The 18,383-nt window shown below is 35.5% G+C and overlaps 1 protein-coding gene across 1 annotated transcript; it reads right to left on the bottom strand.

Annotated features, from left to right (window-relative positions):
* Positions 1–4,736: 4,736 nt before the first annotated feature.
* Positions 4,737–13,649, bottom strand: LOC109072959 (uncharacterized protein KIAA0930 homolog). Its single transcript, XM_019089152.2, has 10 exons — positions 13,373–13,649; positions 10,131–10,279; positions 8,990–9,094; positions 8,755–8,832; positions 7,813–7,914; positions 6,395–6,535; positions 6,111–6,299; positions 5,794–5,953; positions 4,967–5,122; positions 4,737–4,866 (listed from the first exon to the last, which is right to left on the bottom strand). The coding sequence occupies exons 1-10, from the start codon at positions 13,494–13,496 to the stop codon at positions 4,826–4,828; spliced, it is 1,245 nt and encodes a 414-aa protein (XP_018944697.1). The 5' UTR covers positions 13,497–13,649; the 3' UTR covers positions 4,737–4,825.
* Positions 13,650–18,383: the final 4,734 nt, after the last annotated feature.

An 18,383-nucleotide genomic window follows, 5' to 3' on the forward strand; every position in this document is an offset into this window, starting at 1 on the left:
TGAAACTTGTGTATTAAATAAACTACTTAAGTCTGTGTGCACTGAATTTAAGTCTTTGGCTCTTTAAATTGTGATGATTTTGGCTGAACCCACCAATTCAAATCTCAACAAATTAGGATATAGTCACATGCCAATCAGCTAATCAACTCAAAACACCTGCAAAGGTTTCCTGAGCCTTCAAAATGGTCTCTCAGTTTGGTTCACTAGGCTACACAATCATGGAGAAGACTGCTGATCTGACAGTTGTCCAGAAGACAATCATTGACACCCTTCACTAGGAGGTTAAGCCACAAACATTCATTGCCAAAGAAGCTGGCTGTTCACAGAGTGCTGTGTCCAAGCATGTTAACAGAAAGTTGAGTGGAAGGAAAAAGTGTGGGAGAAAAAAATGCACAACCAACCGAGAGAACCACAGCCTTATGAGGATTGTCAAGCAAAATCGATTGAAGAATTTGAGTGAACTTCACAAGGAAAAGACTGAGGCTGGAGTCAAGGAATCAAGAGCCACCACACAGACATGTCAAGGAATTTGGCTACAGTTGTCGTATTCCTCTTGTTAAGCCACTCCTGAACCACAGACAATGTCAGAGGCGTCTTACCTGGGCTAAGGAGAAGAAGAACTGGACTGTTGCCCAGTGGTCCAAAGTCCACTTTTCAGATGAGAGCAAGTTTTGTATTTCATTTGGAAACCAAGTTCCTAGAGTCTGGAGGAAGGGTGGAGAAGCTCATAACACTGGACTTCAAGCAACTTGGGCTAAGTTTCCACAGTCTGTGATGATTTGGGGTTCAATGCCATCTGCTGGTATTGGTCCATTGTGTTTTTTGAAAACCAAAGTCACTGCACCTGTTTACCAAGAAATTTTGAAGCATTCGTGCTTTCTTCTGCTGACCAGCTTTTTGAAGATGCTGATTTCATTTTCCAGCAGGATTTGGCACCTGCCCACACTGCCAAAAGCACCAAAAGTTGGTTAAATGACCATGGTGTTGGTGTGCTTGACTGTCAAAAGGAAAATGAGAAACAAGAGACCAAACAATGCAGATGAGCTGAAGGCCACTGTCAAAGAAACCTGGGCTTCCATACCACCTCAGCAGTGCCACAAACTGATCACCTCCATGCCACACCAAATTGAGGCAGTAATTAAAGCAAAAGGAGCCCCTACCAAGTATTGAGTACATGTACAGTAAATGAACACAAAATCAATAAAACCAACAATTAACCAAAAACATCACAATAATTGTCTTCTAAAGTATTCTAATTTGTTGTGAGCCAAAATCATCACAATTAAAAGAACCAAAGACTTAAACTACTTCAGTTTGCACTCAATTAATTTAAAAAAAAAATTACACAAACAAATTTAAATTAATTAAATAAACTAACCCACCCAATCCAAACTAATTTATATACACCCACCTGTATAAATAACTTCGCATTATTTTTTTGGAGGTTTGTGAATTCTATGTGAAAACAGCTTTATATTGCATTGTCATTACTGTCTGTATGCAGAAAACATTCAGCATTATGTGCTGTCCAATTTGTTCTTTTTAAAGAATCAGTTGAACCTGCTGGTGAATCCAACTGAGTCAAACAGAGGAGTCATCAGTTTGAGTCATGGACTGACTCCGCAATGCTAAAAAAAATGCAAATTTATTGGTGCAACTTCAGCTGTAGGGAATGTGTACACATACATATTTAAAATGACTATTAAATACATATACAAATACGTACAGGGCTGGGTAGATCTGTTGTAATCTGTTATTGATTATACATTATATGATGAAAACTGAAGTAACATAATCTAGGGTACTAATTTTAGGTAATGTATTCTATGTTTTTAGATTACTTTTAGATTCCTTTTTTTGATCTAACTTGTTTTAAACTTAACATAAATTTCTTTTTTTCCAGCATCATAAAGTGCATAAACTACATTAAACCAGATGTGTCTCAAACTGAGCTTACTATAAGAAATGCAGCGGGTTAGTGAGTTAATAAAAAGTTAATAATTAATTAAACAATAAAAACTGAAATATTTCATCTGTTTACCTGCATTTCAATGTGACCATTAAGCTTTAAACATGCGAATGTGTTGTTAAATTATTTAAATAAGTTCCCCACAACAGTCCTGGCCCCTTAACCCAAAAAAGTAAAAAATAACACACAACAATATACACCTTCCAAAAAAAATAATATTATTACTCATTACTACTACGATTTCTCACCATGTCATCTATCACTGCAATCTCTACAAGTAATATATATCAATTTCAACAAAAATGAATGCTGTTCATGTGACACAGCAGCCACAATACCACTGTATTAACTGATATAGGCTTATGTCCCTACTGAAAAAAAAAAATGGTTTCCACTACAAATACAATTACAAACATTACAAACCATCAACTTTTAACCATTAAAATGGTTTTCTGTAGTGTGTTTTGGGACATATTCCAATATTTTTTATTGGTTTTAACAAGCCACCAATGGAAGGCAACCAATTACCAGTAGAGACTAACAGGGTCCATTACAGTTTCCAGTAAAACCAATACAAGTCCCATTATAACTAGTAAAACCATTACAAATATTGGTTTATTTTTTCAGCAGGGATTATTTTTTTTAAATTTTTTTATTCAAACTATCCCCAAAAATATATCAAGAAATATCTAGATTCTCAAATATTTGTAAGTAAATGCATTTTGCACCTTTGTTGATCTTTAATTCACGATGGGCAAAGTAGCCTAATAGTGTAATCTATTAACGTTGCATAAAAAATTCATCTTTTTACTTAAGTACCAGATATGGTCATACCATAAAATATTTTTAATACGTCTAACTTTGTATTTAATGTGAATTTATTCAAAACTATTTTTTTTAAATACTAATTAGCCTATAACGCTTTCATTGTACAAGAAGAGAGCAAAGAATAGTTACATTATCAAAGAACATTTGCGGCCAGAGAATACGAGTTCAAGCAGTGCTTTAAAAATGTGTGCCTGAGTGCCAGCCAGAGAATACCGATTTGAATTTAGCAGCTGGTGATGTTTTTCTTTTTTTATATGTTCTATTTTTATAATTACAGGACAAACTGCGCTTTTCACCCAAAATTGTTTGTTGTGGTGTGAGTCCAAATTTAGGGGGGCAAAGGGGACCGTCCCAGAACCGTCCCTACTCATCTTTTGAACAAAATCTCGGTCGACTCTTAAGTAAAAGTGTTGTTTTAATTGTCAAGTGAAGCTTGAAGCTTTATTGTAGCTATAATTTCTCTGTTACCCAAATATGATTAAATTACATGAAATATTTTATCAAAAGAAATCACAAAAGTTCATAAGAAGTTTAATTATAGTAATATAATTTATATTGAGATCAGAGGGATGTTGGGTAGCAAAGCCATGTAATGCCAGAGTAAAGTAATGCCAGAACTTTCATAATGCCACAACTTATCAAAAGTAACTAGCTGTTTTATGGATGATAACTGTAATATTATGACTTAAATCTTATTAGTCATTAGTTACACTACTACTGTAGTTACTGCAGTCTCCAAGAATTTGTGCGATATCCCACAATACACTTTAAGTAATTGGGCAATAAATTTGAACAAGAGCTTTTTTTATAATGTGTATTTTCATAAAGATGTACAGAAAAGGTGTGTATATATTACAACATAAATACGACAACATGCACATTTACTGCCAAATTACCACTTGATACAAAAGCGCATGTAAAGCGTTTAACAAACTGTGACTTCCTTAAAAACAGCCTTCCACTGAAGCTTTGCACCTCGAGCAAAAAAAATGAATTAAAACTGAAGACCAGGATCTTAAAATAGTTTGAACAACATCTTCAAATGCTGCTGGCAAATCTGCCTATCAAATATCAAATAGATATTAAAGCTGTCAGATCAGTTATTACATTCAGCTGATGTATAAAACAAAATAATACTGACACTTTGGGTTGGCTATACATGTTCAACTCCAAAAGCCCTTTAGTGCAAAAGAGTATTCAAAACAAACTCAAAGACGACAGTCACCAAACTTGAAGAAAGACAGTGGAGAACAAACCCAAAAATCAAAAGCAATGTCTGCTGGGTGGGATCATGTGATCTAGTGTCATGTTTCAGGACAAAGTGTCTTTGTGGACGGAGATGTTTCCAAGAACTGTGCTCAGGTTGTGTTGTCATCCATCTACCAGAAACGGCCTACGAAACATGCGTCAGAGTCTTTTCAGGAGATACGTCACGTTCACTAGTATTTGGAAATCATAAATCCCCTTGAACATATCAAGTAACAGACAGTTGTGTTAAGTACAGGAGGACATTTGCTGGACATCTGTGATTCATTCAACAATGGGCTATCAAAAGGACGACGTGTGATATATATTAGCTGGTTAGCGAAATATTAAGGCCTAGAGCTGCAAGGAAACGTCCTTTGGAAAATATACTACACACAAAATCAGTAATATCGTGAAACCTACGAGTGTCTTTTGAAGGGAGACGGCTGTGGTCGGTACAGTTCACTGAGTATCTAAGCAGCAGTGTATTTACAACAACAACATTCATTTATTGGGTTTCATCTCCCAATAAACATTTCCTTTTCATGTCACAATCTAGTGCCACTTTAGTTCCAGGTCTCGAGCCTCTCTGAAGAACATGTGGAAGAGGCACTTCTTGATGGAGTTTGTTCCTTAGGTTTCCCTTTTCCTCTTCTCGTTCACTGTTGCGTATTGTTCATAGTTTTTGTTTTTGGTTATCTGTCCGTACGCCACACAGCTGTTCCTCGGAGGCCTGATGTGAGGAGGCACTTAGTAATGTGGTTTTTGGGGAGTCAGTAAATGCTATGTCATCAAAATGGGCTTTTGTCTCACCTCCAGAATATCTAAAAAAGAAACAATGGAGCCATTTAGCCACTACAATTAGTGTTCACGGCTAACAGATGGAAAAGAAGCATGATTGTATGGAGGGCAGGTGTGCTGTACCTGTGGTAATGCGATGCAAAGGAAGAGTCACGTAGGTGAGATGAGAATACAACAAAAAATACTCCTCTTTTCTGTTCAGCTTGAGCCAAGAACCCACCAGCGAGCGGCCCGTTCCTGACAGAGAGCGGGAGCGCAAGTTTGTGGCGTTGCACATGTCTGAGGAAAGAGGAAAGTACCATTAATTTCACTTCAACTGAAACTATCACTGTTACAAGGAAGGAATGCTTTTCCAGCCACAAAATTGCATGCATGTTTGTTTTTATTTCTTCCTGTTAAAACTAGGACTATCAATAAACTAAACCCATCTGATCTGAAGATTTCTGTCTGAATACAAACATAAATATATAAAGCATAACTATACACAACACTTTTTTTTTGCAGATTAATCAAATGTTATATTATATACTGTTATATTATATGAGTGATTCATTGTCACAACAATGAATCACTAATATAACAGTATTGTGTTATCATTTTAAAAATACAGTTTTCAGATGAAGTTCCCGAAATTCAAAAGTTTAGATTGAAATTTAAATTCACATCATACAAAACTAGGCCATGGATTATATCTTCCCTTCCATGTCCCTTAGTTCAAAGTAGATTTATTATTTGCTGTGGTAATTCGCAGTTTCAGACTGCAGGATATCACTAATAGATCAGAAAATGAAAGCTGAAAACTTTTTAAATCAGTATATTCACAGCTAATTCCAACTCTAAAAAACTATCAGAACCAAAACAACCTGTTAAAAGACACAAATCTATAAAATACGCCACTAAAACTCTTCAATGTTGTTAAATGTAAGTACTGTCCCAGTGTGTTTGTGTACCTTCATCATCCTCTTCTCTAAAAAACTCCTCACTGTCGTTTGCCGAGTGCGATTTCTTCATCTCAGCGTTTCGGTTTCGGGGCACTTTCCGTCGGAGTGACGGTGAGAAGAAGGAGGGTCTGTTTTTCTCCGGGGTCGGGGGAGTGCTGAATGATGTCACCTATGAGAAAAACAGGGCTATCAATTACTTCAAAAACGTAAAATTAATTACATCATATATAATTACATGAATTTCAATGCAGAGAACAAATGCTAATGGTTTGTGCATTAATTGAAAACATCTACTGAAGTGGCAATAGACAATGGGTTTAACTAACCCTCTCGTGAAGAGGGGAGTCTTGGTCCTCTTCAGTGCCGCAGGGTGAGGTGTCTCCAGTGGGCACTCGACTCACAGCCATCTCAGCATGACCTTTCCCCTGAGGACCCTTCATCCGCACAAACTCCATGTTGTTGTACTTGTAGAAACCGAATGACATCCGCTGGGCCATCTTAGCAGCCACACTTACCTATGAAGATGTACACACAAGACGTACCATGAAATACACACAAGAAGCATGTATAAGACAATAAACACTTTAGACAAATGTAAAAGGAAGCATACCCGGTTATCATAGACCTTCTTGAGAGCCTCGTAGCGGATGGAGCCCTGAAAGATGACACCCTGGAATGTGTTGCTTTTGTCACTGGCCACCAACTCCACACATACCATCTCACCTTCTCCAACAGTCATCTCGTTGAACACCTGCCCAACACACACACAATAATTACAGCCAATGATGACAATTACAGCACTGGTTATAAAGAATTACTAATTATTAGGGCTGTTAGTTAATGTGTTTATGTAGTACAGCTCACCAGTGGTACAATTCCCACTGTTTTCTCGCCTACATTTTGTTCAGCACATTTAATTTTTATACGACAGAGTATAATTCAGAAAAACACACTGTCTTGAATCTGCAGACATGGCATTATCATGGCATTACACAGCATAACACACTGTGATTTATATCTGATCAGCACAAAGTACAAACAGAACATAAGATAGAACTAAAATGGCTGGTTGTGAGAAGCAGGGTTATTAACTAAAACAAAAACCATTAAAATATTCATTACTTAAAATAAAATAAACATTAACAGAAAAAAAAGAAACTTTTTTTTTCAATTAGTTGCCAAGGCAACATTTCTTTCTTTCATTTAGTTTAAACTGAAGTACTAAATGAACTAAAACTAAAAAAATTGTCAAAATCACACAGCAAAATTACCGAAACTTTAAATAAAATGAGAAAATAAAATAAACAAATAAAATGTAACTTCAAATATTAAAACAAGAATTGTATACAGTATCAATGATATAATAATGGTGAGAAGACTATTAAAAATAATCTTAATTTGACGTGATGTCACACATTTTACTTCAGTGAATAGGTGTATCCCAATTCAAATACTTGTGCACTATTCTTTGCCGTTTTGTAGTATAAACAGTGCGAGTAGTGCATTCACACTGAAAATTCCAAAAAGAAAAAGTGCACTTTAAATACCTGGATGATGTACTTAACCGAAAAAAAAAAAAAAAGTAGTGTGGAATATTGGACACTTCATACTCTCAACTGTTGCTGCATTAATTACATAGTGGAGAGGTAGGTATCAGATTCTGATTATGAATGACAAAATAACCTTATCATAACACTACACAGTTAAGTACATAGTGTGTAAGTGCATCATTTAGGATGCAGCTTAAGTATAGATAAACCTACAAAAAATATGATATTTTCTGAACCCAATATACAATTCATTGCTTGAACATTTATGACTTAAAACTCAGTTACCTGACTGAGCTAGGTAGCAATGGCACCAGGAAAACCATGTAAACCTGTCCAACCTGTTCATACATACCTCAGAAAATATCACTTCCATATGACCGCAGAACAGATATACAGTAGTTTATTTCGTTATGTTAGATGACGCGCAGTTTTGTTCAAGCACCATTGCTATAGCACCACGAAGCCTAAAAAAGGTTACCTCCTCAAAGTTGTCAATCATGAAGAAGATGTTGGGGTAGCTCATTTTTGACTCCTCCCCTTTGCTGTCCATTGGATGTTTGCTTGGAGAGGCAAACACTTGCTGTAAATAAAGAGATCCTCTGGTTTCAGTTGCAAATTCATAGAAATAACATGAAATCATTCAACTACGATATGTCTGTGTCGTCACCTCTACAAGGAAGTAAACTCTTAAAGGACTAGTTAATGTCTCTTTTATCCGTTTAGTTTGGGTTTCGGTTTATGATGTAGAAAGTATGGAAAGAATTTTATCAACATTTATCAGACATTTTGGAGATGTATGTGTGCTATCTGGGTGTGTCATGTCAAAATCATACCATGATTTTGTGTAGTGATTGTATTGTAGCTTGTAGTTTCATAGTCCTATGTTTTTTTTTCTAAAAACAGCTGACTGAATAATAAGACTATCAACCCTGTAACGAGTATTGGTGTAGTAAACAAATGATGTATCATGCTTTAAACTTTAAGTATCAAACTACAATTTGTATTTTATAACCTTATGATTTGCCTAATAACAGCCAGACTGTTACGATGATTTTGCGTAAACCAGACATTAGATTAATAAAGTATGACTGTCAACTCTGTTACTTAGTTTTGTTTTTTAAAACAACCGATTACTAACAAATGCATTAACTGGTTTAATAATAAACACCTTCTAGTGTCAATCTTCAGCTAAGGATAATAATGGATAACTGCAAGACTCTCAACCCAGTTACTAAGATTTTGTGCAGAAACCATCTGATTATTGACAAGTGTATACAATTCCTTTTACAATAATCACTTTTAGTATCATAACCTTAGACTAAAAACGGCTAACCGAACTATAAGACTGCCTACTGTGTTATCTTGTGTCTGAACTACATAATTATATCCCATCACACAAACTGCACAAATGTGGTCTTACCTGTGATTTCTTCTTGTGGATGTGGATGTCTCCTGCATCTGAGCGTGTGCAAACTGCACATGTGACCACATAGTCCAGCTGTGGGACAAAAAGACTACATGGGCAAAACTACACCATAATGCCATTATGACGCAGAGAGAGTAGTCTTTGGTTTACAGTTTCTATTTTAGAGCAATTATTTGGATTTACATTGCACATATACACCTTTAACATCTGATCATCGAGGTTTGCTTACTTTCTGCAGGATGAGATTGAGATAGACGCTCTCCTCCCAGTCGATGTCAGGATCACCGAGTCCAGGCAGCTTTTTAGAGTCTCTTCTGTAAACCTCGACCTCCACCTGAAACCAACACAAGTCTTAGCAAATCAAATCCCAGTTCAGATGCTCCGCACATGTGTTTTGACAGGACAGGAAATTTTGGTGGAGCATCTGATTCTCCTCTGTATTCAGTCTGATTAGCGCCATATGGAACATGTTAAAACAGCTAGATGAAACTGAATTGTTCTCACACACTTATTTCATAAACTTTTTTGGTGTAACTTTCACAACATGACATTATTAATGTAGGCAAGATTAACCATCTGTTTAGTTTTAGCAGGTTCTTTTAAATGCCAACTGTGGTTTCAGGTTTTGTAAATTAGCTCTGCCAACTGCATCGAAAAATATGACCAGCAACGTTCTCATCCCATAAATCTCATGTCCAGATGATTCATAATAAAATAGTTTCTCTGTTATCTAAGATTGGTTGGTCACTTTTTTTTATTCATTTTGTAAATCTTTACTGTTTGAAAGAAGGTGACTATAGTGACAGAGTAAGGAGACAGTACATATACTAGAAGTTAAAAGAGTAAATAATAATAATAATAATAATAATAATAATAATAATAATATTAATATTTTTTTTTCACTTTCACTTTCACTTTTTTCAATAATAATAATAATTCTGTCATCATTTACTCACCCTCATGATGTTCCAAACCTGTACCATTTTTTTTTAACTTATGTGGGATACAAAAAAAAAAGAACCTCTGAACATTCTTTGAATTACTTTGAAACTATCCAAAACAACACTTGACCACCACTAACTTTCAATACACAGACATAAAAACAGATGCATTCTTAAAATATATTATTTTTTGTGTTAGAACCACATGAGGGTAAATAAATGACAGAATTTTCATTCTTGGGTGAACTATATAATACACACTATTATATGTTAAGGACCTAATGAAAAATGCTACTGTTTATAATATGCAGTGCTCAAAGGAATCTAGGGCATGCATGAAATTGTCTAACCCCCAAGTGTGAAATTTTAGAAACCATTTCTCTGTCAACTCTACACCTCACTCAATGAGAATTAATAGGTTCATCTCACCTTCTTCCCTTCTGTGTTATCTGTACTGACGTAGGAGAGCTTGCGACGCACATAGAAGAGCATATCATCCTGACGTGGTGCCCATTTCTCCATGAAGTATGTGGAGAACATCCATGTCCAGAACACTATGCGGTCATCCTTGAAGCACCCTTAAAAAAAAGAAGAAAAAAAAAAAAGATTCCAATTAAATACAGTGAATTTTGTACAAGCATTTTAATCAAATGCAGCGAAAAAGCTCTTGCGCAAAATTTTAAGCCATATCTGCTACCTTTTTTTTCATTGTTAGAAAAACAACAACTGACTGCAAACATATTTTTTCATCTCAGGAAGCAAAAATTCTGACAATTGTTCTCAGATGTTATTAGTGATTTTCAATGTCACTGCAAGTTTAACAAGCAGATATTACAGTCAATATGAAATCAAAATTGATCTATTTACTTGCTTAATACACATTATTGGTCTTACTGTGAACAATTTATTATTACATATTATTCTAAATTTTTATAATCTTTCATCAATATTAAAATGTTGCTTCAACTCTGAAACTGTTTTAGCAATTAAGCATTAATTTCTGGCTTCATTCCATTCCATTCAATCAATTCCCAAAGAATAACACAGATAAAAAATAAATGGATACAGAATTTGTAAATGATTACAAGGTTTGAAAACATTTGGAACATATTTCAAAAGAAATGTAATTCAGTGTCTTTATGTCATCATTAGCTGCACTGTACAGTTGATTGGTGACATCTTTATTGATGTTAATGAGCCATTTAGTTTTGTTGTCGAACACTTCCAGATCTGCACCAGCACCCTGTCAGCTGAAAAGGGGGTAAAGTGCTGTGTAACAAGAGCTCCTAACATGACATTTACTTCCATGGTTTTCAACCTACAAAAAAGGAGAAATGATCATAGGACCTGAACTTCCACATCCCCATTTAGAAAGAGGAAGATACTGCTGGATATCGGTTCAGTTCTTCCTGATGGTCCACTACTCAGCAAGCTTAAAGGGATAGATCACACAAAAATGAAAATCATCACTTACTCACCCTCAGGTTGTTCCAAACCAGTATGAATTTCTTTCTTCTGCTGAACACAAAAGAAGCTATTTAGAATAATGTGGGTATCCAAACTGTTGCTGGTCCCCACTGCCTTCCACAGAAGTCAAAAGAGAGTTCAGCAGAAGAAAGAAATTAATTCAGGTTTGAAACAACTTGAAGGTGAGTAAATAATGACAGAATTTTAATTTCTGGGTGAACTACCCCTTTAAGCTTGTTGAGAGGTGGATCCTCAGGAAGAACTGAACAAATATCCAGCAGTACTTCCTCTTTCAAAATCATACTATCTTTTAAATCCATGAGCTGAGATTAATTCTTCTTACATAAATTAAGATAGTGAGCACTGTGAAGTCCGGTATCTCTGACCTTTGAGCAGATGCTGTATATCAACAGCAACGGACAAACCCGAACACTCAGACACTGTCTAAAGCATTGGCAGCACAACAACATTACAACCTACTTCTTTTTTTCTCTTCAGTTCCACTAGAGCTACTGAAATTTTTCAGTTCTTCTACAGCTAGAAAAAAAAATGGCAACTTCAATGGAATTTAATCAGAGTAAACAGAATAATTTATCTGAGGATTTTTTTTTTGTACTGTCTTAAATGGCTCGGTTCTAGGCCTTTTGTTGGATTAATTGTATAGTTGTTGAGTTACTGACAGATATTCTAATTTCTAGCACTGAATGCCTCCATGAGACACGAACTGAACCATTTGGACTGAAAGGTTTCAGTGACATCACAGATCTGTTCCTTAAACAGAGCTTGCTTGGCTAATTTCAGGATAACTTAAATAACAGGATTGATGGGGGAAAATTCTAACATTTTAAAATAAAATGAAATTCAGTTAATGGAGTAAGTTAATACTGTACTTTTACAACATTTATTAATGTTGGTTAATAATGGTAATATATACATTTTTGCCATTTTAGATTTTTAACATTTTATGTTGTGTAAATTAACATTAGTCAATGTATTATGAAGCTCAATAAAGAACATTCTTCTATAATAACAAAAGATGTAAAAAGGTCATTATTAGTTTATAGTGCATTATTAATTAACGTTAACAAAATGAACCTTATACTAAAGTGTTACTAAAAAAGACATGCCCCAAAGACAGCAAGAGATACTAAACGTGCCAGTTCTAACCAAAGGAAGATGTTCACAAAGCAGAAGTGAATAGCTGTGCAAAACCGCAAACATTAACAGTGTGTTGCACAGAGAATGAAATATTTAAAAGGGACAAATCATCAAAGAAAGGTGACAGAGAGAGTGAATAAAGCACACAGACCACATCAAAATCAAAGATGTTCTGAATAAAGGCTAAAATTCTGGTACAGTATATGATTTAGAATGAATAAGAGCTAGTCACTCAATCATGTGTTTGTTGTGAGCTTAGATTATGAATTTGTATGTGACTTAAATTACTCAATAATCACCAGAACTCTGACCCTGACAACACGACACAATAGTCTACAAGGGCAGCTATGGGATCTCTCCTCAGGGAATTTTCAGGATTTCAGTAATGAAAGCTGGTCTTAATGGGGACAAACATGTACTCTGACAATACGAACCAAATAGGGTCAGTAGAATCGCAGTTTATCCTCAGATTACACTGTAGAAACCACCTAACAAGATCAAAAAAATAAAATAAAAAAATCATCAAAACCCTTGCAAATCTTTTCTGTGTTTATAGGATGGAAAACCCCCAAGCCAAAGGGAATGTCAATGAAATCAATAAGCCAAAATGTAATTTTATAAACACTTGGTCTATATTGTCAATATCATACATTACAGCACGGTCATTTTCAACAGGTGCTAGCTAAGAAAGAGTTGTATTATGATTTGATCAACCATAACATAAAGTAAAACATTTTTATCTTGACGTTATCTGATTACACAGATTGACAGACATGTAGACAAAAAAGATAGATAGATAGATAGATAGATAGATAGATAGATAGATAGAAATATATCATCACAGGCGCGAGAGAGCGGCGGCACGCCTCGCGAATTATGATGTCATAAAGGAGCATCAGCTGAAAAAATGAATAGATGACCGCGGCCTGTTTTCGCCTTTGATCGGCATGATAAAATCAAGTTATGTTGCCGTGTCTGCGGCGTTAATGAAGGACAGAGGCTGTGACAGGCTCGAGGGGTGAGTGTTTACTGCTGAATGTACTGACCCAGTCCGCTAAGGTCCTGTCTGACGGTCAGGCGGTTCCGCTCGTCCGCGATGGCCTTCAGCATGTGCTGCAGGGACTGGTCCGGTTCGGCAGGATCATCGTTTTGACTCGATGGAGCTGCCATAATGCGCGCGGATGTCACGAGACGATCTCACCGCTCATCTCACAGCAACCTCACAGACCGCTGTACATGACACAAGCCGAGCACAACAACACAAGCGCTCTGTACTTCCGACAGCTGCGACGCGTTGCGTCGGGAACACCCCGTGCTCGGCCCGTGATGTCACGCCGTAGGCGTCACTTAAAGGGGGCACGCCACTTCTAATATTACTAATCGCTCTCACCTCATAAGTGCAATATTATGAGAATATGGAACAGTCAATCAGTTTTATTCTTAATTTTTTTATTTATTATTTAATATTAATGAAAGAAACTAAACATTCAAAACAAAAGGCAATTGAAACTAACATGCAGTTTCTTTCACGTTTTTATTTAGACTCTTTGTGCTCCCCTATTGTGTCTGAACCTTGTATTAAATTAATAGTTTGCTGAATATATTGAATGAGTTTGGTATATAGGCTTAATAAATATTAATAAATAAATGGTATTATTTAAAGTTGTCCCTGTTACACGTTACATGTACTTACTATTATAATAACAATTAATTATGCATAATTGCATACAAGTAACCCTAAGACAAACGCTAATCCTAACCCTTACCATATAGTAAGTACATGTAGTTAATTAATATTACTCAGTACTTAAATGCATAATTAAACTGTTACAAAGACACCTTAAAATAAACTGTAACCTAATAAATTATTACTTAAGTAGTTATCATTATTGCTAATAATAGTAGTAAGTTACTAGTAACTGGTAATTAACAAAGTATTTTTTTGTTAAATAATTTAAACCACAGTGTCCCTTTTTTAGAACTGTCTGTTTTCTTTAACATGTTCTCTCTAAAATGAATTAGAATTGTTTATAGTATTTCTTAAAAAAGCCAGACTTTTATTCTAATTTACAGTTGAGTCTATTGTTGTGACATTGAGTTTTGTTTTGTTTTCAAATTTGCTGACAAATTGTTCTAATGTGATGTTCCAAAACATTTAATATTTTTGGCACTGATGTTACTGGTATATATCAGATTCACTAGCATGCTGATCTAATACATATCAAAGAAAAAATGACAGCTGTTTGAAATAAATTGATGTCACAGTAATTCAGAGAATGACACTTCAAATAATTTTTCAACAATTTATGCTTTAAGTGGTTACCAGATACATAAAGAAAATGCAATGAATGTATGAAATATTCAAACGGTTTGCTGCATTTGTTTGAAAAACATTGTTTTGCACTGTAACATCATGTATGTGACAGTAAAATAAGCGGCAAAGACATGATGTTTAATTCATGAGCAGTTTTATCAGTGTTATCCTGGAAACGTGGCTGTTTATATTTATATTAAACACACACTTCAATCAGTTAGTGTGCACATACAGCTCTGCACATCAGTACTCACGCACCAAATACTGAAAAATAATGACACCGCTCCACAACAACCATCTAAGTGAGTGCTCAGAACATCAGTAGTAACACTGCCACCTATGAAACTTCCACATCAGAACATATCAGTACTAGAATATTTTACTTAAAAAAAAAAAAAAAAAAATTTAATTAAAAAAAAAAAGCCACCCATAAATGTTGTCCATTATTAACTTCATCTGCTGGTTTTACAATTTACATAGCAAATTCAGGAGACTGGGGCTAGTTGTCACACGGAATACTGTAATTTTGTAATACAGGTTGAACAAGTGATTTCAAAAGCACACTGACATTTGTCGTTTTCTATGATTTTTGTGTGTATGTACGTGTCAAAATGCTTTAAGATTTAAATTCTGATTTAAAAAAAAAAGGTTTAAACAGCCTGACATATTACTCCATACAGTGTGACATGTCCCTGTACTGAATTAACTGTTTTTGTTGTTTTTTACTGGTGAAAATATCTCAATAGCTTTCTCAAGACTATAAGGTTTATGTCTATATAGAAACTGACTTTAAAAATAAACCCACCCTGAGAAATAGTCACTAAAGTTATAAAAACAAAAAACTAGCCCATGTCTGCGCTTATGGACATGTAACTCTTGAATATGAGCAGCACAGATTCATTACATTGTATACACAGAATCTTTTTTATCTGCTCACATTAAGCCCACAACTTACTCCAAGCAAGTATGTAAACAAAAACACTTCTTCCAAAATGTGTCAAATGCAACTGGTAATGCAATGCCAGTGCGTTCTCAGCTTTGCCATAAGGGGCTCTATAGGACATTAGCATGAACGGTCTACGGTCCATTACAAATAATAAAATAACACAAAATAAAGCAGCAGTCCTGGGGGTAGGGTCAACTTAAAAAGATGATCTCACAGGCATCCTATAATGCACGCAACAGACTGAAGCCTTTTAAAAGCACTTCATTGATACCGCAGAAAACACACGTACGCTGCCAAGATGCCTGTTGAAGAATGCTTTAAGTTCTAAATATTGTGTGCAAACATCTTGAAAATATCTGATTCACAAAAATTCACAATCAAAAATGTGATAACCTGCTGAATGTCAGACAGGAAATATTTTAGAGACGTACGGTATATGAAAATGTATACATAAATGACTCTGCGACGTTGAGTTTGTGTGCTGTCAGGGTGGCAAAAAAGGCAAAATATCAGATGATAATTCAGTGAGAACAAGAGCCTGAGTCAGACTTGATGTTGGCTGATAGTCTGTGTACAGAATAACCACAAAACACACTCATGACACGTTCTGCTACTGCATCAGCATCAACTCTTTTACAAATTATGAAGAAAATGACTAAGTCTTGGTTAATTAAGCCTGTAATCAAGTGCATAAGATTGTTAGTGTGGTGTGTGATGCAGTCAGTAACACTTAAATAACCATCTCTAATGTGTCAATGATGTGTTCACTTTGGCCTCTAATCACGTATTATTGCCAGTCCAGTGAATGAAGATCCCAGTTTATTACCTTTGTTCACATCTTCACCACACATAACAACTGTCAACACTGAGAAAGAAACCTTGAATCGAGAAAGAACGAGAGAGTAAAACGACAGATTGTGGGAGAAATTGTTGATATAAAGAAAGACAGACAGATATAAAGAGATAAAAAAAGTTTGTTAGATATAGGAAGATTGTAAGACAGGCAGATCATATAAAGACAGCGAGAGATACAGAGAGAGGAAAAGATATAAAAAAATATACAGATAGATTGTCAGGCAGACAGAGAGATATAGATAGATTGTTAGACAGTTTGCTAGAGAGATATAAACTGACAGTGATCATTAGACAGACAGACAAATATAGCCATTGTTAAACAGATATGGTTATATGCAGACAGAGGCAGAGAAATATAGGCAGGTTGTTTGACAGAGACTGTTAAAGACATAGATATATTGTTAGACAGAGGGAAAGAGAGAGAGTTGCAGACAAACAGATGTAAAGAGATCTAGACAGATTGTTAGATAATAAAAAACATAGACATTATTATTAAAGATATAGGCAACCAGAATGGAAGAGTGATAGATAGATGCTTAGATATAGAGTTTGTTAGAGTTATAGACAGTGTTAGATAAAGATATAAACCATCTTAGACAGATGTAGGCAAAAAAAGCAGGAAGAGAGATATACAGCGGGTATAGAAAATAATCACCCCCTTTAAAATAATCACATTTTGTTGCTTTGCAGCCTGAAATGAAGACGGACACAGTGTTGGTTTTATCCAGCTGTATTTTGGCAAGGCTCAGTCATGACTGCATATTGCCTTTCTTGAGTAGCAGCTTTTTTCTTGCAACCCTCCCATACAAGCCACATTTGTGGAGAATTTGTGATATTGTTGTCACCTGCACACAATGAACAATCTTTGTCATAAATTCCTGCAGCTGCTTCAGAGTTGCTGTAGGCCTCTTGGTAGCCTCTCTGACCAGTTTCCTCCTGGCTCTTTCATCCAGATTGGAGTAACGTCCTGATCAAGGGAGGGTCTGTGTTGTGCCAAATACCTTTTCTTAATAATAGACTTCACTGTGCTTCTAGGTATTGAAAAAGCCTTTGAAATGTTTTCCATCTCCTGACTTGTGCCTGTCCACAACTTTATCCCATAGATCTTTTGACAGTGCTTTGCCACCCATAGTTGATTGTTCATTTCAGTTGCACTACCAAAGACTGAAATGCTCTAGGAAAGCTCTTTTCATGCTGAACTAATCAAAATGACCACAGCTAAAAGTCAAATGGCTTTGTGGGCCATTGAGAAGGTGATCAGCTACACCTGATTTAGCTTACAAATGATATTTAGGAGGGGGTGATACTTTTTCCAAAGTTGTGATTGTTTTTTCTTTATTTAAAACAAAAACTTTGTCCTTCATCATTCAATTATACAAAACAACAAAAACTGAATAAATAAAGCCGGATAAAACAAAAACTGTGTCCTTCTTCATTTCAGGCTGCAAAGCAACAAAATGTGATTATTTTAAAGCAGGGTGATTCTTTTCTATACCCACTGTAGATAGATGATTAGACAGTCGGATATACAGAAAGGTATAGACAAAAATATAGAAAGACTGTTGGATATAGACATCAAACAGAACGAGATATAGACAGCTAGAGAGACAGGGAGATATAGATTGTTAGATGGACCGTTTGTTAGAGATATAGACCAATTGTTAACGGGATACTCCACCCAAAATGAAAATTTTGTCATTAATCACTTACCCCCATGTCGTTCCAAACCCATAAAAGCTTAGTTCGTCTTTGGAACACAATTTAAGATATTATGGATGAAAACTGTGAGGCCTGTGACTGTCCCATAGACTGCCAAGTAAATAACAGTGTCACGGTCCAGAAAAGTATGAAAAGCATCGTCAGAATAGTCCATCTGCCATCAGTGGTTCAACCGTAACATTATGAAGCAACGACAATACTTTTTGTACGTGAATAAAACAAA

This window comes from Cyprinus carpio, chromosome A4 (genome assembly GCF_018340385.1).
Source record: "Cyprinus carpio isolate SPL01 chromosome A4, ASM1834038v1, whole genome shotgun sequence".
Taxonomy (NCBI): Eukaryota; Metazoa; Chordata; class Actinopteri; order Cypriniformes; family Cyprinidae; genus Cyprinus; species Cyprinus carpio.